At 43.9% G+C, this 20317-nt stretch overlaps 1 protein-coding gene across 3 annotated transcripts in view; it reads right to left on the minus strand.

Moving 5' to 3' along the window:
* Positions 1-20317, minus strand: part of sncaip (synuclein, alpha interacting protein) — a 106046-nt gene that overhangs the window by 27701 nt on the left and 58028 nt on the right. For all 3 annotated transcript variants that reach the window (XM_055633132.1, XM_055633135.1, XM_055633134.1), the window contains exon 6: positions 14473-14586. In XM_055633132.1, the coding sequence (XP_055489107.1) occupies positions 14473-14586 (114 nt within the window). The remainder of the gene's footprint in view (positions 1-14472; positions 14587-20317) is intronic.

Consider the following 20317-nt stretch of genomic DNA (forward strand, 5'->3'; position numbering starts at 1 on the left):
AGAAATAAGACCCTAGAAAGAAAAGAAAAAAAAGAAGAAAGGAAAATCAATCGCTCTATTGTAACACAAAACTCCGCAAAAAAGGATATACCAACCGTGTTTTTATTAAAAAATTATTTTATACCCCCCATTACCAGGTCCTGGTAGCCTTTATGTTTTAACTTATTATTGCACCTTATGCTTGTAATAGTTCCATAAATGCAGACCACGTCTATTGGAAGTGATCTGCTTTGCCTGCTAGGAGGAGTCTCATCTCTTCCAAGTGTAGTGTTTCGAACATGTTTGAAATCCACATTTTTGTTGTTGGTATTGGAGCATTTTTCCAAAATTTAAGTATAAGCTTTTTTCCCATTATTAGCCCATATTTAAGCAAGTTCTTTTGAAAGATATTTAATTCTGGGTTACCTTCCGATATTCCAAAAATGATCCATTCTACTTTGGGTAGTAGTTTTGTTTTAAATAATTTTGTGAAGATTTCAAATATTTTGTTCCAGAAATTTTGGATTTTTATACAGAAAACAAACGAGTGCGCTATGTTAGCTTCTTGTGACTGACATTTATCACAAATGGGTGAGACATTGGGGAAAAGTTTATTTATTTTAGTTTTTGAATAATATAGTCTATGTAATGTTATATATTGGATCACTGACTATTTCTAACCCCCCCAATTCCTTTGACAGGTTGAATAGAAATGTCCCCAATCTCGTTGTTTTATTAATTGAACACGTAGATGAACATCCTCAAGGAGTGTAATCAGATGGAAACGTTCAGATGCGATATTTAAGAGCTTGTTCAAAGAAGGGGCATATTTTAAAGGAGTGACAGAGATACTTGCAGGGCAATGTGTGAGGAGATTATATTTAGTTTTAGCTTGAACCAGGACATCTGAAGATTCAAAGTTGAATATAGTAAATGTGCTGATACTGACCCCAACCAACCACGTAATGAATATCATCCATTCCGGAGGTTTTACTTTTATGATGCCATTTAAACTTCACTTGGATTTCAATCACTTCAATGTAAACGTAATTGGGAATGGGGAGCATTGGATCAAAAATTTGCCCTTGGTACATATGTAATAATGTAATGTAATAATGTATGCACGTTGGTAGGTGCAATCAAAACAAAGATCTTTTTATCATTGTTGTGTTATGAATACCACAGAAAATATTATGTACTCTCAAGATCACATTCAATAGAATATTTTTTAAATATATAATTATTGGACTTTGCATTTCGGAAAAGTTCCAGCTGACAGGAAGACAGCAAAATACTGAAAATATTGGGGGTGAAAATGACTTCAGGACAGTTTGTTAGAAAAATGAAAGAAATGGTAACAGAATACTTATACAGCTGAGTGAGTATAATTTTATGGATGAGAAATTGTGTTCAATTCAGTTCTGGCAGACAGAACTCATTCAGTTCTGGCAGACAGAACCATGCGTGTAAGCCTTGCTGGCTTTGAATCCTCCTCCGCTCCCTTGGCATATGGGGTTACACAGGGCTCAATTTTAGGGCCCCTGCTCTTCTCTCTATACCTACTTCCTCTGGGCTCAATTTTAAGAAGGCATGGCATCTCCTTTCACTTTTACGCAGATGATAGCCAGTTATATATGCCACTCAGGAAGGAAGACGACTATTCTCTAAAATCACTTCTGTCTTGTCTTGAGGACATTAAGTCCTGGATGGCCTTAAACTTTCTGGGACAATGAAAAAAAGACAGAGGTGATTTTGTTTGGCCCCAATGGCTGCCGTGAACCTCCCTTTGTTGACTTGGGTCCACAGGCATTGTCCGTAAAGCCAACAGTTTTAAACCTGGGTTTTAGGATGGACGGTGATTTTAAACTAGATAAACAAATAGGCGCGGTGGTTAAGTCCAGCTTCTTTCACCTAAGGAAGCTGGCAAAGGTGCAGCCCATTCTCGAGCGGCAGCATTTTGAAACAGTAATCTATGCCTTTATTACATCTAGGCTGGATTACTGTAACGCACTCTACTCTGGAGTCGCACGAGCTTCATTGACTCGTCTCCAGCTGGTTCAAAATGCTGCCGCTCGCCTCTTAACCAGAACTCGAAAGAGGGAGCACATTACGCCAATTTTGGCCTCCCTTCACTGGCTCCCAGTGCACTTTCGAGTTCATTTTAAAATTATTTTATTTGTTTTTAAATCGTTGAATGGGCTCGCCCCGCCTTACCTCTCTGAGCTGCTCCACCCATACGCTCCTGCCTGGTGCCTCAGGTCAGCTGATCAGCTGCTCCTTGAGGTACCAAGGTCTAAGCGGAAGCTCAGAGGGGATAGAGCCTTTTCTGTTGCTGCTCCGGCACTCTGGAACACCTTGCCGTTGCACATCAGACAGGCCCCCTCACTGTCCATCTTCAAATCCACCCTAAAAACTAATTTTTATTCTCTGGCTTTCGACACTGGCTGAGACATTGCTCCTGTTTTTAGTGCTTTTAATGTCTTTTAATTTTTACTGTTTTATAGTCCTTTGTTTTACGGTTTTTAATGGTTTGTAATAACTTCTTGTCCATGAGTTCTCATGTACAGCACTTTGTGGCAACTGCAGTTGTTTAAAGTGCTTTATAAATAAAGTTATTATTATTATAGTTATTATATTATTATTCAACCAACTGATGACTTCTTTGACAATAGTAACTAGCATGTTAGATACCAAGGAAGCCAATGGGCGTTTCAAATTTTGTTATACAAAATTTGGTCTGTGAAGTGCCCCATAAAACATTACTGCAGTAGATAAGCACCTGATAGCACAATGGGCTAAGAGTTCGGCTGGCGACCGGAAGGTAGCCGGTTCAAATCCCGCTTGGAGTGCATACTGTCGTTGTGTCCTTGGGCAAGACACTTCACCCACCTTTGCCTGTAATGGAATGTAATTACGCAGGCGCGGGCACACCGCGACGCCCTGTGTCTCCCTTTCAAGGGAGATGCTAAAAATGCATTTTGTTGTCTCTGTACTGTACACTGACAATGACAATAAATTGAATCATTTCATTTTCATTTTTAAGTCAAGGGGGTCAGCTTTATGTGTGGGCCAGTGTAGAGGGGCTAGGAGCAAGGCCAAGTGTGCATCCAGAGTCAAGGTCTGGAATAGTACTAGGTGTGCAGTCAAAGCTGGGACCAGGGGAGTGTTCAGCACTGGGAACCTAAGCAGGTAAGCAGCTATGATCAGGGTAGAATAGGGGGCCAGGTGTAAGGCTGGACTCAGGGTCAGGAATGAGAGAAGGTAAGCAACTGGAGATAGGGTCAGGAATAGTACCAGGTGTGCAGTGAGACCCAGGTTGGTCAACATGGGCCAAGTGTTTGATTATAATCTGATTTCCATACATGAATATACTAAGATCATTGATGTGCTGCACCTGTTGATCAGAGCCTGGCTCTACCGTGGAATGTAATTAGGAATGTAATTTAGTCTAACCTTATTCATAGCTAATGCAATTTAAAGCATATATATTGCATTCAAGTGTCAGTTAAAAGACTTGCTACAGTATGCACCATATTGCACAATTTCAAGCTGAAAAATCCAAAAGCTCCGTACCAATGGATGGCGGCTCAGTCACTCAAGCCTGTTGTGCTGGCAGCTCACTCACTCATGGCTGGTGGGCTGGCAGTTGAAATTCCATTTCAAGCAGGGTGCAAGGCCAACAAATTCAAGTGCAGTTTCTTACCACTTCAAGCAGGGTGCAAGGCCAACAAATTCAAATACGGTTTCATACCATTTCAAGCAGGGTGCAAGGCCACTAAAGACAGTGAGTTGTGACCTCTCCCTCCTCCATCTTGCAGAAACTGAGCCACACCCACACTTCTGGATTTTATAGTCCATCTCCCCCTCCCACAAGAAGGGGCATGGCCTTCATGGCATCATTGACAGGAGAGAGAATCTCAACATTTTTTAAACACTAATAACTCTTTTATTTTTCATCGATGGGAAAAATCGTCAGCACACAAAGCACCAACCCCACAGTTCAGTAGACAATCAGTGTGTCCAGTTGATTCACAGCTCAGACAGTCGTGACCTCTCCCTCCCCCATCCTGCAGGGACTGAGCCACACCCACACTTCCAAGTTTTATAACCCCTCCTACTCCCACCGGAAAAGGTGTGGCTTTCATGGCGTGATTGACAGGAGAGAGATTCTCAACATTTTTTTTAACACTAATAACACTTTTATTATTCATTGATGGGAAGAATTCTCTGCACCTGCTCAGCGGAGGGGGGACTGAGTAAGATGGCCAAAAATCACAGCCGTAAGTGGCAGCGTTTTATCTAAAATCAATATACAGTGCAAACAGGAAGTAAGTGCATTTGCAGTAATGCCTTTTAACTTCAAACCAAAGCACCCTAGGCACCATCTGCAGTAAGTAGTGCCTTTCAACTTCAAGCCAAAGCACCCAAGACACCATTTGCAGTAAGTAGTGCCTTTCAACCTCAAGCCAAAGCACCCAAGCCACCATTTGCAGCAAGTAGTGCCTATCAACTTCAACCCAAAGCACCCAAGCCACCATTTGCAGTAAGTAGTGCCTATCAACTTCAAGCCATATCACCCAAGCCACCATTTGCAGTAAGTAGTGCCTTTCAACTTCATGCCACCATTTGCAGTAAGTAGTGCCATTCAATTCAAGCCACCATTTGCAGTAAGTAGTGCCTTTCAACTTCATGCTACCATTTGCAGTAAGTAGTGCCTTTCAACTTCTTGCCATTTGCAGTAAGTAGTGCCTTTCAATTCAAGCCAAAGCACCCATGCCGCCTTTCAACTCCATGCCACCATTTGCAGAAAGTAGTGCCATTCAACTTCAAGCCAAAGCACCCAAGCCACCATTTGCAGTAAGTAGTGCCTTTCAACTTCAAGCCAAAGCACCCAAGCCACCATTTGCAGTAAGTAGTGCCTTTCAAGCACCCAAGCCACCATTTGCAGTAAGTAGTGCCTTTCAACGTCAAGCCAAAGCACCCAAGCCACCATTTGCAGTAAGAAGTGCCTTTTTAACTTCAAGCCAAATCACCCAAGCCACCATTTGCAGTTAGTGCCTTTCAACTTCAAGCCAAAGCCCCCAAGCCACCATATGCAGTAGTAGTGCCTTTCAACTTCAAGCGAAGCACCCAATCCGCCATTTGCAGTAAGTAGTACATTTCAACTTCAAGCCAAAGCACCCAAGCTAACATTTGCAGTAAGTAGTGCCTTTCAACTTCATGCCACCATTTGCAGTAAGTAGTGCCTTTCCACTTCAAGCCAAAGCACCCAAGCAGTAAGAAGTGCCTTTCAACTTCAAGCCAAATCACCCAACACATTTGCAGTAAGCAGTGCCTTTCTACTTCAAGCCACCCAAAGCACCCAAGCCACCATATGCATTAAGTAGTGCTTTTCAACTTCAAGCAAAGCACCCAAGCCACCATTTGCAGTATGTAGTGCCTTTCAACCTCAAGCCAAAGCACCCAAGCCACCATGTGCAGTAAGTAGTGCATTTCAACTTCAAGCAAAACACCCATATAACAAATAACCATATAACAATTACAGCACGGAAACAGGCCATCTCGGCCCTACAAGTCCGTGCCGAACAAATTTTTTTTTCCCCTTAGTCCCACCTGCCTGCACTCATACCATAACCCTCCATTCCCTTCTCATCCATATGCCTATCCAATTTATTTTTAAATGATACCAATGAACCTGCATCCACCACTTCCACTGGAAGCTCATTCCACACCGCTACCACTCTCTGAGTAAAGAAGTTCCCCCTCATATTACCCCTAAACTTCTGTCCCTTAATTCTGAAGTCATGTCCTCTTGTTTGAATCTTCCCTATTCTCAAAGGGAAAAGCTTGTCCACATCAACTCTGTCTATCCCTCTCATCATTTTAAAGACCTCCTTAACCTTCTGCGCTCCAGAGAATAAAGACCTAACTTATTCAACCTATCTCTGTAACTTAGTTGTTGAAACCCAGGCAACATTCTAGTAAATCTCCTCTGTACTCTCTCTATTTTGTTGACATCCTTCCTATAATTGGGCGACCAAAATTGTACACCATACTCCAGATTTGGTCTCACCAATGCCTTGTACAATTTTAACATTACATCCCAGCTTCTATACTCAATGTTCTGATTTATAAAGGCTAGCATACCAAAAGCTTTCTTTACCACCCTATCTATATGAGATTCCACCTTCAAGGAACTATGCACGGTTATACCCAGATCCCTCTGTTCAACTGTATTCTTCAATTCCCTACCATTTACCATGTACGTCCTATTTTGATTTGTCCTGCCAAGGTGTAGCACCTCACATTTATCAGCATTAAACTCCATCTGCCATCTTTCAGCCCATTTTTCCAAATGGCCTAAATCACTCTGTAGACTTTGGAAATCCTCTTCATTATCCACAACACCCCCTATCTTGGTATCATCTGCATACTTACTAATCCCATTTACCACACCTTCATCCAGATCATTGATGTACATGACAAACAACAAAGGACCCAACACAGATCCCTGAGGCACCCCACTAGTCACCTGCCTCCAACCCGATAAACAGCCATCCACCATTACCCTCTGGGTTCTCCCATTCAGCCACTGTTGAATCCATCTTGCTATTCCTGCATTTATACCCAACAGTTGAACCTTCTTAACCAACCTTCCATGAGGAACCTTGTCAAAGGCCTTACTAAAGTCCATATAGACAACATCCACTGCTTTACCCTCGTCAATTTCCCTAGTAACCTCTTCAAAAAATTCAAGAAGATTAGTCAAACATGACCTTCCAGGCACAAATCCATGTTGACTGTTCCTAATCAGACCCTGTTTATCTAGATGCTTATATATATTATCTCTAAGTATCTTTTCCATTAATTTGCCCACCACTGAAGTCAAACTAACAGGTCTATAATTGCTAGGTTTACTCTTAGAACCCTTTTTAAACAATGGAACAGCATGCGCAGTACGCCAATCCTCGGGGACTATTCCCGTTTCTAATGACATTTGAAATATTTCTGTCATAGCCCCGGCTATTTCTACACTAACTTCCCTCAATGTCCTAGGAAATATCGTGTCAGGACCTGGAGACTTATCCACTTTTATATTTTTCAAAAGTGGCAGTACTTCTTATACTTTGAACCTCATAGTATCCATAACTACTCTACTAGTTTCCCTTACCTCACATAATTCAATATCCTTCTCCTTGGTGAATACTGAAGAAAAACAATTGTTCAATATCTCCCCCATCTCTTTTGGCTCTGCAGATAGCTGTCCACTCTGTCTCTCCAATGGACCAATTTTATCCCTCGTTATCCTTTTACTATTAATATAGCTGTAGAAACCCTTTGGATTTACTTTCATCTTACTTGCCAAAGCAACCTCATATCTTCTTTTAGCTTTTCTAATTTCTTTCTTAAGATTCTTTTTACATTCCTTATACTCCTCAAGCACCTCATTTACTTCATGCTGCCTATAATTATTGTAGATCTCCCTCTTTTTCCGAACAAGATGTCCAATTTCCCTTGAAAACCAGGGCTCTTTCCAATTTTTACTGTTTCCTTTCAACCGAACAGGAACATAAAGATTCTGTACTCTTAAAATTTCCCCTTTAAATGTCCTCCATTTCTCTTCTACATCTTTCCCATAAAACAAAATGTCCCAGTTCACTCCTTTTAAATCATCTCGCATCGCATTAAAGTTAGCCTTTCACCAATCAAAAATCTCAACCCTAGGTCCAGTTCTGACCCTCTCCATAATTATATTGAAACTAATGGTATTGTGATCACTGGACCCGAAGTGCTCCCCAACGCATACCTCCGCCACCTGCCCCGTCTCATTTCCTAACAGGAGGTCCAGCACTGCCCCTCCTCTAGTAGGTACCTCTATGTATTGCTGCAAAAAACTACCCTGCACACATTTTACAAACTCCAACCCATCCAGCCCATTTACAGAATGTGTTTCCCAGTCTATGTGTGGAAAGTTGAAATCTCCCACAATCACTACCTTGTGCTTACTACTAATATCTGCCATCTCCTTACATATTTGCTCTTCCAATTCTCGTTCCCCGTTTGGCTGTCTATAATACACCCCTATAAGTGTTGCTACACCTTTCCCACTTCTCAATTCCACCCAAATAGCCTCCCTAGATGAGCCCTCCAATCTATCCTGCCAAAGCACTGCTGTAATATCTTCCCTGACTAGCAATGCAACACCTCCACCTCTTGCCCCTCCAATTCTATCACACCTGAAGCAACGAAATCCTGGAATATTTAGTTTCCAATCATAGCCCTCCTGCAACCACGTTTCACTGATCACCACAACATCATACTTCCAGGTGTCTATCCAGACTCTAAGCTCATCCACCTTTCTTACAATGCTCCTAGCATTAAAATATGCACATTTAAGAAAACCCCTGTCACTTATTCTCTGTTTATTTCCTTTTTTTTCTTTCTCCTCTTGTGTCCGAGTGCTTCCCATTTCTTCTTCCTGCCTCCCATTCTGTCTACTACCTTTCGCTATTTGAGTCCCTCGCCCCAACCATTCTAGTTTAAAGTCTCCCCAGCTGCCTTTGCAAATTTCCCCGCTAGGATATTGGTCCCCCTCGGGTTCAAGTGCAATCCATCCTTTCTGTACAGGTCCCACCTTCCCCAAAATAAATCCCAATGATCCAGGAACTTGAATCCGTGCGCTCTGCACCAGTCTTTCAGCCACGCATTTATCCTCCACCTCGCTCCATTCCTACTCTCACTGTCGCGTGGCACAGGCAGTAATCCTGAGATTGTTACCTTTTTGGTCCTTTTTCTTAACTCTCCTCCCAACTCCCTAAATCCTCCCTTCAGGACTTCTTCCCTTTTTTTTTTTACCTATGTCATTGGTACCTATATGTACCACAACCTCAGGCTCCTCTCCCTCTGATTTAAGGATATCTTGGATGCGTTGAGACACATCCGAGACCTTGGCACCAGGGAGGCAGACCACCATCCTGGTCTCCCGACTGCGTCCACAGAATCGCCTATCCGACCCCCTAGCAATAGAGTCCCCAATTACTATTGCCCTCCCAAGCCACCATGAAAGTAAGTAGCGCCTTTCAAATTCATGCCACCATTTGCAGTCAGTAGTGCCTTTCAACTTCAAGCCAAAGCACCCAAGCCAACATTTGCAGTAAATAGTGTCTTTCAACTTCATGCCACCATTTTCAGTAAGTAGTGCCTTTCAACTTCAAGCTAAATCACCCAAGCCACCATTTGCAGTAAGTAGTGCCTTTCAACTTCAAACCAAAGCACCCTAGCCACCATTTGCAGTGTAGTGCCTTTCAACTTCAAAGCAAAGCTCCCGCCACCATTTGCAGTAAGTAGTGCCTTTCAACTTCATGCCACCATTTGCAGTAAGTAGTGCCTTTCAGCTTCATGCCACCATTTGCAGTAAGTAGTGCCTTTCAACTTCAAACCAAAGCACCCTAGCCACCATTTGCAGTGTAGTGCCTTTCAACTTCAAAGCAAAGCTCCCGCCACCATTTGCAGTAAGTAGCGTCTTTCAACTTCATGCCACCATTTGCAGTAAGTAGTGCCTTTCAATTCAAGCCAAAGCACCCAAGCAACCATTTACAGTAAGAAGTGCTATTCAACTTCAAGCGAAAGCTCTGAAGCCACCATTTGCAGTAAGTAGTGCCTTTCAACTTCAAGCAAAACACCCATGCCACCATTTGCAGTTAGTGCCTTTCAACTTGAAGCGAAGAACCCAATCCGCCATTTGTAGTAAGTGGTACCTTTCAACTTCAAGCCAAAGCACCCAAGCTAACATTTGCAGTAAGTAGTGCCTTTCAACTTCATGCCACCATTTGCAGTAAGTAGTGCCTTTCAACTTCAAGCCAAAGCACCCAAGCCACCATTTGCAGTAAGAAGTGCCTTTCAACTTCAAGCCAAATCACCCAAGGCACAATTTGCAGTAAGTAGTGCCTTTCAACTTCAAGCCAAAGCACCCAAGCCACCATATGCAGTAAGTAGTGCTTTCAAATTCAAGCCATATCACCCAAGCCACCATTTGCAGTAATTAGTGCCTTTCAACTTCAAGCCGAAGCACCCAAGCCACCAATAGCAGTAATAGTGACTTTCAAATTCAAACCAAAGCATTGTCAGTAAGTAGCCTCTTTCAACTTCATGCCACCATTTGCAGTCAGTAGTGCCTTTCAACTTCAAGCCAAAGCACCCAAGCCACCATTTGCAGTAAGTAGTGCCCTTCAACTTCAAGCCAAAGCACCCAAGCCACCATTTGCAGTAAGTAGTGCCTTTCAACTTCAAACCAAAGCACCCAAGCCACCATTTGCAGTAAGTAGTGCCTTTCAACTTCATGCCATGCCACCATTTGCAGTAAGTAGTGCCATTCAATTCAACCACCATTTGCAGTAAATTGTGCCTTTCAACTTCATGTTACCATTTGCAGTAAGTAGTGCCTTTCAACTTCATGCCACCATTTGCAGTAAGCAGTGCCTTTCAAATTCAAGCCAAAGCACCGAAGCCACCATTTGCAGTAAGTAGTGCCTTTCAACTTCATGCCACCATTTGCAGTAAGTAGTGCCATTCAACTTCAAGCCAAAGATCCCAAGCCACCATTTGCAGTAAGAAGTGCCTTTCAAACTTCAAGCAAAACACCCAAGCAACCATTTGCAGTAAGTAGCGCCTTTCAACTTCATGCCACCATTTGCAGTAAGCAGTGCCTTTCAACTTCAAGCCAAAGCACCGAAGCCACCATTTGCAGTAAGTAGTGCCTTTCAACTTCATGCCACCATTTGCAGTAAGTAGTGCCATTCAACTTCAAGCCAAAGAACCCAAGCCACCATTTGCAGTAAGAAGTGCCTTTCAACTTCAAGCCAAAGCACCCAAGCCACCATTTGCAGTAAGAAGTGCCTTTCAACTTCAAGCCAAATCACCCAAGGCACAATTTGCAGTAAGTAGTGCCTTTCAACTTCAAGCCAAAGCACCCAAGCCACCATATGCAGTAAGTAGTGCCTTTCAACTTCAAGCCATATCACCCAAGCCACCATTTGCAGTAATTAGTGCCTTTCAACTTCAAGCCGAAGCACCCAAGCCACCAATATCGGTAATAGTGACTTTCAAATTCAAACCAAAGCATTGTCAATAAGTCCCCTCTTTCAACTTCATGCCACCATTTGCAGTCAGTAGTGCCTTTCAACTTCAAGCCAAAGCACCCAAGCCACCATTTGCAGTAAGTAGTGCCCTTCAACTTCAAGCTAAAACACCCAAGCCACCATTTGCAGTAAGTAGTGCCTTTCAACTTCAAACCAAAGCACCCAAGCCACCATTTGCAGTAAGTAGTGCCTTTCAACTTCATGCCACCATTTGCAGTAAGTAGTGCCATTCAATTCAACCACCATTTGCTGTAAATTGTGCCTTTCAAGCTTCATGTTACCATTTGCAGTAAGTAGTGCCTTTCAACTTCATGCCACCATTTGCAGTAAGCAGTGCCTTTCAAATTCAAGCCAAAGCACCCAAGCCACCATTTGCAGTAAGTAGTGCCTTTCAACTTCATGCCACCATTTGCAGTAAGTAGTGCCATTCAACTTCAAGCCAAAGATCCCAAGCCACCATTTGCAGTAAGAAGTGCCTTTCAACTTCAAGCAAAACACCCAAGCAACCATTTGCAGTAAGTAGCGCCTTTCAACTTCATGCCACCATTTGCAGTAAGCAGTGCATTTCAAATTCAAGCCAAAGCACCGAAGCCACCATTTGCAGTAAGTAGTGCCTTTCAACTTCATGCCACCATTTGCAGTAAGTAGTGCCATTCAACTTCAAGCCAAAGAACCCAAGCCACCATTTGCAGTAAGAAGTGCCTTTCAACTTCAAGCCAAATCACCCAAGCAACCATTTGCAGTAAGTAGCGCCTTTCAACTTCATGCCACCATTTGCAGTAAGTAGTGCCTTTCAACTTCAAGCCAAAGCACCCAAGCCACCATTTGCAGTAAGTAGTGCTTTTCAATTTAAAGCTGAAGCACCCAAGCCACCATTTGCAGTAAGTAGCGCCTTTCAACTTCATGCCACCATTTGCAGTGAGTAGTGCCTTTCAACTTCAAGCAAAGAACCCAAGCCACTATTTGCATTAAGTAGTGCCTTTCAAACTCAAGCCAAAGCACCCAAGCCACCATGTATTTAGTGCCTTTCAACTTCAAGCAAAACACCCAAGCCATAATTTGCAGTAAGTAGTGCCTTTCAACTTCATGCCACCATTTGCAGTAAGTAGTGCCTTTCAAGCCACCATTTGCAGTAAGTAGTGCCTTTCAACTTCAAGCCAAAGCACCCAAGCCACCATTTGCAGTAAATAGTGCCTTTTTAACTTCATGTCACCATTTGCAGTGTAGTGCTTTTCAACTTCATGCCACCATTTGCAGTGTGGTGCCTTTGAACTTCAAGCCAAAGCACCCAAGCCACCATTTGGAGTAAGCAGTGCCTTTCAACTTCAAGCCAAAGCACCCAAGCCACCATTTGCAGTAAGTAGTGCCTTTCAACTTCAAGCCAAATCACCCAAGCCACCATTTGCAGTAAGTAGTGCCATTCAACTTCAAGCCAAAGCACCCACCATTTGCAGTGAGCCGTGCCTTTCAACCTCAAGCCAAAGCACCCAACCCACCATGTGCAGTAAGTAGTCCCTTTCAACTTCAAGCCAAAGTACCCAAGCCACCAGTTGCAGTAAATAATGTCTTTCAACTTCATGCCACCATTTTCAGTAAGTAGTGCCTTTCAACTTTAAGCCAAAGCTCCCAAGCCACCATTTGCAGTAAGTAGTGCCTTTCAATTTCAAGCCAAAGCACCCAAGCCACACTGTGCAGTAAGTAGTGCCTTTCAACTTCAAGCAAAACACCCAAACCACCATTTGCAGTAAGTAGTGCCTTTCAACTTCATGCCACCTTTTTCAGTAAGTAATGCCTTTCAACTTCAAGCCAAAGCGCCCAAACAACCATTTGCAGGCAGTGCCTTTTTACTTCAAACAAACCATATTTTCATTTTCAAAACACTTGGACTCACAGTTGTGTAGACATTTGTTCAGTGTTATTCAGAGCTCAGAGAGACGTGACCATTAATAATAATAATAATGTTTATTTATATAGCACTTTTCAACAAAACCAGTATTTGAACCAAAGTGCTTTACAGAGATTGATTAAATTAATTGAACAGATCAAATGTCAATAAATCCATACAAAACAAAAAAGAGAAAAAGAAAAAAAGACACAGAACAGTACACTATAGAAATCACCATGAAACGTCCCCCCACAGCAGAATTCACTGTGAGTGAAGGCACTAAAAATATCCAGTCCTCCCCCTCATAGTCCACCCTAGGTCGGGGTCCATATGTGGCCTCCTCAGCCAACTCGATGTTCTCAGGCCCTCTGCCGCGAAGCTGGATCATCGGCGTCGGGTGAACATTCTTCAGCGGCCTGGACTGAAGCGGCCGCTTCCTCCCTGAAGACTGCAATGTCCAAAGTTCTCAGGCCGCGCTGGCCGGACCTCTGACACTGGCGAACTCGGACACCAGGCCCCGCGGTGTTGAAATCCAGTGCCGCCCGCCCGCGGCTGGACGCTCTGCAGCCGCAGCTCAGCGATGTTGCAGTCGGCGTTCCCAGTGCCCCGGAGCTTACCGAAAAGCGACCCGGTAAGGCATCGCCCGCTCCGTGTTGGTTGGTGTCCCATTGGCTTCACCCATCTTGCAGAGACTGAGTGAGGCACACCACTTCCTGGTTTTATAGTCCCTCCCCCTCCCTCCAGCAGGGGCAGCAGACAATGGTGAATTTAAAAAAAACATTAATATCTCTCTGATTTGTCATTGATGGGAAGAATCCTCTGCACCCATAAGGCGGAGGGGGGTTCTGAGCGAGGTAGCTAAAAATGACGGCCGTAGGTGGCGCCGTTCTGTCGGAAATCGCAGCACAGTGGGCCAAAAGCGGTCAAGATCAGAGTTTTAGTAATGTAGATAACAATGGATCCAGCACCAATCCCTCTGATCACCGGCTCACAATCTGAAATACAATTCTCCACGACCACCCGTACTCTTCGCACCAAGCCAATATGGTATCCACTTAGCTAGCTCACCATGGATCCCATGTGATCGAAACTTCCAGACAAGTCTACCATTGGTAACTTGTCAAAGGCTTTGCTAAAGTCCATGTTGCCTCCATAGCACCTCATGCTAGCTTTCATGAACTTCTCCACCGTAAATACAGATAAGAAATATTCAATTAAGATCTCATCCATCTCCTGTGACATGGAGTACCACATATGCCTTAAGGGGCCCTATTCCCTCCCTAATCACCCTTCTGGTCTTAATAAACATAAGATTCTCCCTTACCTATTAAAGCTAAATCATGTCATATTTCTGTCTTCCTGATTTTATTCATATTCATCTGAAATATAAGATACACATCCACCTATAAGACTCACATAAGGCATTAGATCGTATGTCAAAGCATTTGTTTTAATTCATCACAGGCCTACCTGACCATGGCATGCTGCATAATGTATAAGAGCAGGGTAACCATCTGAAGGACTCAGTTCAGCAATGGCTTCAGTCTCACTCATCAGCCAACGAAGGCATTCAAGTTTTCCTTCCTAAAGGCACACAAACAAAGATTGGATTTCAAAACATCTTTGAATGTTTTGTCAATATACAATGTCTCTTGAATTTGTGATATGTGACAGCTCCAAAATATCTGTATAATTTCAAGTTTTCAAACAGTTATTTTAGATTATTATGGAACTTTAGAGGATTAAATATATTAGTGCACACATTAATTATAACAAGAATAAAGGGACATCTTCTGCTATTTTTCAAAATACTAACAGAGGAGACCAAATTTGCAGCACTCTCTTTTGTTACAAACCATTACACAATAATCTTAGAACTTTGACTATTGTAAAACGTCCCATTCAAGATACCTAAAAGCTTAATAAAAGAGCACCAATAACTGTGAGGAACTTGGATTCAAGAGCACAAACTGGTTCCAAGCATGTTTGGGAAATGCCAAGTAGCATTTCTTTTCATTAAAGGTGGCCAACTGCTAACAGAGCTTCAACAAGAGCATCTTAGTACGTCTAATAATGTGAACTCTTAACATTACATAAATGTTATATACAAGTGATATTCTTTGAGTGAAATAAAATGTGCTCTTTTTTTTGATATTTATTTATTTTATATCATATTTTCATACAACATATTGCCAATTGTCGATATCTGCTCACAAAGCAATTCTATAATTTCACTTATTTTTCCTGCAATCTCTTTTCCTCACATTCCATCATATCCCCTCAGATTCTACTGCTCACCAAAAAAACTTGTGGCAAATTACAGTAGCCATTTAACCAACTAACCTGTATGCCTTTGAGTTATGTGAGGAAATCAAAACACTTGGATGAAATCCATACATTCACAGAAAGAATGTGCAAACTCCCCGCCGTCTAATGTCAGGATTGTAACATGGTCGTTTAAACTAAACAGCAGATTTACTAATTGTGCTGATAACCATTTAAAAAAGTGGGTGAAAGTTGGAGAGGTTATTCCACATTAGTAATTCTTTCTCAAGGAGAGGCAAAAAAATTCTAAGGTTCAAGAAGCAAAAATCCAGGGTGAATCCACCTGCAGAAAAATCTGTGCTTCTGAGTTTCAAAGCATTCTTTCATTGATATTATATTTCATTCCTGAGTAAGCGGACACTCTTTTGCCCATCTCATCTATTTTACCACAAGGCATTTTAAAGAGAAACTAGACTAAGTGGGACCCGTTGGGTCCCATTCTCACACGGGAGGCCTGGTTCCCCAATGCAATATTCCACCACTCAACCATAGACCCAGGTTAGGAGGCAGTGGCCATAATATGATCAGGTTTCAACTACAATTGGAGAGGGAGAAGGGTAGATTGGGGGTGTCAGTGTTACAGTTGAATAAAGGGGGCTATGGGGCCATGAGGGAGGAGCTGGCCAAAGTTGATTGGAAAGATGCCGTAGCAGGGATCACAGTGGAACAACAATGGCAGGTTTTTCTAGGAATAATACAGAAGGTGCAGGATCAGTTCATTCCTAGGAGGAAGAAAGATTCCAAGGGGAGTAAGGGGCGACCGTGGCTGACAAGGGACGTCAGGGACAGTATAAAAATTAGAGAAAGTACAATGTAGCAAAGATGAGCGGGAAGCAAGAGGATTGGGTAATGTTTAGGGAGCAACAGAAGATAACTAAAAAGACAATACAGGGAGAAAATATGAGGTACGAAGGTAAGCTAGCCAAGAATATAAAGGAGGATAAAAAGCTTCTTTAGGTATGTGAAGAGGAAAAAATTAGGGGAGTGGGCAGATGAAGTTTAATGTGGATAAATGTGAGGTTATCCACTTTGGTATTAAAAGCAGTAAGGCAGTTTACTATCTAAATCTCGTCAAGTTGGGAAAAGGGGAAGTACAATGGGATCTGTGGGTCCTTGTTCGTCAGTCTATGAAAGTAAGCATGCAGGTACAGCAGGCAGTAAAGAAAGCGAATGGCATGTTGGCCTTTATAAGAGTCGTCGAGTATAGGAGCAAAAAGGTCCTTCTGCAGTTGTACAGGGCCCTAGTGAGACCACACCTGGAGTATTGTGTGCAGTTTTGGTCCCCTTATTTGAGGAAGGACATTCATGCTATTGAGGAAGTGCAGCGTAGGTTTACAAGGTTAATTCCCGGGATGGCAGGAGTGTCATATGGAGCGGCTGGCCTTGTACACTCTGGAGTTGAGAAGGATGAGAGGGTATCTTATTGAAACATATAAGATTGTTAAAGGTTTGGACACGCTAAAGGCAGGAAACATGTTCCTGATGTTGGGCGAGTCCAGAACCAGGGGCCACAGTTTAAGAATAAGGGGAAGCCATTTAGAACGGAGACGAGAAAACACTTTTTCTCACAGAGAGTTGTGGAATTCTCTGCCTCAGAGGGCGGTGGAGGCTGGTTCTCTGGATACTTTCAAGAGAGAGAGATAGATAGGGCTCTTAAAGATAGCGGAGTCAGGGGATATGTGGAGGGCAGGAACGGGGTACTGATTGGGGATGATCAGCCCTGATCACATTGAATGGCAGTGCTGGCTCGAAGGGCCGAATTGCCTACTCCTGTACCTATTGTCTATTGACTCACAGCTTCTGGGCTCACTACTCACTGCTTCTGGGCTCACTACACACTGACTCACGGCTTCTGGACTCACTACTCACGGCTTCTGGACTCACTACTCACGGCTTCTGGACTCACTACTCACGGCTTCTGGACTCACTACTCACGGCTTCTGGACTCACTACTCACGGCTTCTGGACTCACTACTCACGGCTTCTGGACTCACTACTCACGGCTTCTGGACTCACTACTCACGGCTTCTGGACTCACTACTCACGGCTTCTGGACTCACTACTCACGGCTTCTGGACTCACTACTCACGGCTTCTGGACTCACTACTCACGGCTTCTGGGCTCACTACTCACGGCTTCTGGGCTCACTACTCACGGCTTCTGGGCTCACTACTCACGGCTTCTGGGCTCACTACTCACGGCTTCTGGGCTCACTACTCACGGCTTCTGGGCTCACTACTCACGGCTTCTGGACTCACTACTCACGGCTTCTGGACTCACTACTCACTGCTTCTGGACTCACTACTCACAGCTTCTGGACTCACTACTCACAGCTTCTGGACTCACTACTCACAGCTTCTGGACTCACTACTCACAGCTTCTGGACTCACTACTCACAGCTTCTGGACTCACTACTCACAGCTTCTGGACTCACTACTCACAGCTTCTGGACTCACTACTCACAGCTTCTGGACTCACTACTCACAGCTTCTGGACTCACTACTCACAGCTTCTGGACTCACTACTCACGGCTTCTGGACTCACTACTCACGGCTTCTGGACTCACTACTCACGGCTTCTGGACTCACTACTCACGGCTTCTGGACTCACTACTCACGGCTTCTGGACTCACTACTCACGGCTTCTGGACTCACTACTCACGGCTTCTGGACTCACTACTCACGGCTTCTGGACTCACTACTCACGGCTTCTGGACTCACTACTCACGGCTTCTGGACTCACTACTCACGGCTTCTGGACTCACTACTCACGGCTTCTGGACTCACTACTCACGGCTTCTGGACTCACTACTCACGGCTTCTGGACTCACTACTCACGGCTTCTGGACTCACTACTCACGGCTTCTGGACTCACTACTCACGGCTTCTGGACTCACTACTCACAGCTTCTGGACTCACTACTCACAGCTTCTGGACTCACTACTCACAGCTTCTGGACTCACTACTCACAGCTTCTGGACTCACTACTCACGGCTTCTGGACTCACTACTCACGGCTTCTGGACTCACTACTCACGGCTTCTGGACTCACTACTCACGGCTTCTGGACTCACTACTCACGGCTTCTGGACTCACTACTCACGGCTTCTGGACTCACTACTCACGGCTTCTGGACTCACTACTCACGGCTTCTGGACTCACTACTCACGGCTTCTGGACTCACTACTCACGGCTTCTGGACTCACTACTCACGGCTTCTGGACTCACTACTCACGGCTTCTGGACTCACTACTCACGGCTTCTGGACTCACTACTCACGGCTTCTGGACTCACTACTCACAGCTTCTGGACTCACTACTCACAGCTTCTGGACTCACTACTCACAGCTTCTGGACTCACTACTCACAGCTTCTGGACTCACTACTCACAGCTTCTGGACTCACTACTCACAGCTTCTGGACTCACTACTCACAGCTTCTGGACTCACTACTCACGGCTTCTGGACTCACTACTCACGGCTTCTGGACTCACTACTCACAGCTTCTGGACTCACTACTCACGGCTTCTGGACTCACTACTCACGGCTTCTGGACTCACTACTCACGGCTTCTGGACTCACTACTCGCGGCTTCTGGACTCACTACTCGCGGCTTCTGGACTCACTACTCATAGCTTCTGGACTCACTACTCACAGCTTCTGGACTCACTACTCACAGCTTCTGGACTCACTACTCACAGCTTCTGGGCTCATTACTTACTGCTTCTGGGCTCACTGCTCAACGGCATGGCTTCTGGGCTCACTGCTCACTAACTTGCGGCCTCTGGGCTCACTACTCACTGAATCATGGCTTCTGGACTTACTACTCACGGCTTCTGGACTCACTACTCATTGACTCACGGCTTCCGGACTCACGGTTTCTGGACTCAGCCCGGCCTCCGGGGATTTATTCTCCTCGCCCCGGTGATTGATAGCGAGTGCCGGAAGGGGCGTTGCCTTCCTGGCGACTGACAGGAGAGAAGACCAATGCTGATCGTACAATTTTTAAACCTTCATTACTTTTATAATATTCCACCGATCGGAACAAAACTTGATGCGCTTGGAGCACAGGTGAACGGTGAGTAAGGTGGCGAAAAATCGTCACGCTATCCGGTACTATTTTAGCGCAACTTTAAAAACGCAAACCGGAAGAAGACAAGACGAGAGTTTTAGTTAAGTATAGATACTCGTCTACATCTGCAATTCCTCCAAAAACATTATTATTGGTTGTGTATGACCTTCGCGTTCTTGACAACAGGATTTGGACCTATTCTGGGCCGAGAGAAAGTCCAAAATGTTGGAGGAACATCAATCCAAAAGTATAGAATCCACAATGGGTCTATTACAGTTATATTCGCAAATATCAGCCGATAAGTTTGTAAGTCAAAAGAGCAGAATTAGGCCATTCAGCCCACCAGGTCTACTCGGCCATTCAATTTATCTTTTCTTCTAGCACTTTGGTCCTAGACTCCCCCACACATGGAAACATCCTCTTCACATGCACTCTCTCTAGGCCATTCATTATTCAGTAGGTTTCAATGAGATCTGCTCTCGTCCTTCTAAACACCATTGAGTACAGGTCCAGAGCCATCAAACACTCCTCATACAGTAAACCAATCAAACCCTGGGGTCATTCTTGTAAACATCTGGACCCTCTCCAATGCCAGCACATCCTTCCTCAGATATGGGGCCCAAAACTGTTCACAATATTCCAAATGTGGCCTGACCATCATCTTATAAGCCTCAGCATTACATCCTTGCTTATATATTCTAGTCCTCGCAAAGTGAATGCTAGCAGTGCATTTGCCTTCCAAGCATTGCCAGCTTCATCAAACTTTAGGTCTATTATTTACCCACAGAATTAGTCAGCTTGTTTTTCTACCATTGAGTGAAAAGCCAAAAATTGCAGATGCTGGAAGTCTGAAATTAATTTGAAAGGTGGACGGTCGGAAACATTGATTTTCTTAAGAATTTACTGCATTTACTGTTTTATT

This window comes from Leucoraja erinacea, chromosome 3 (assembly GCF_028641065.1).
Source record: "Leucoraja erinacea ecotype New England chromosome 3, Leri_hhj_1, whole genome shotgun sequence".
In the NCBI taxonomy this organism is placed as follows: domain Eukaryota; kingdom Metazoa; phylum Chordata; class Chondrichthyes; order Rajiformes; family Rajidae; genus Leucoraja; species Leucoraja erinaceus.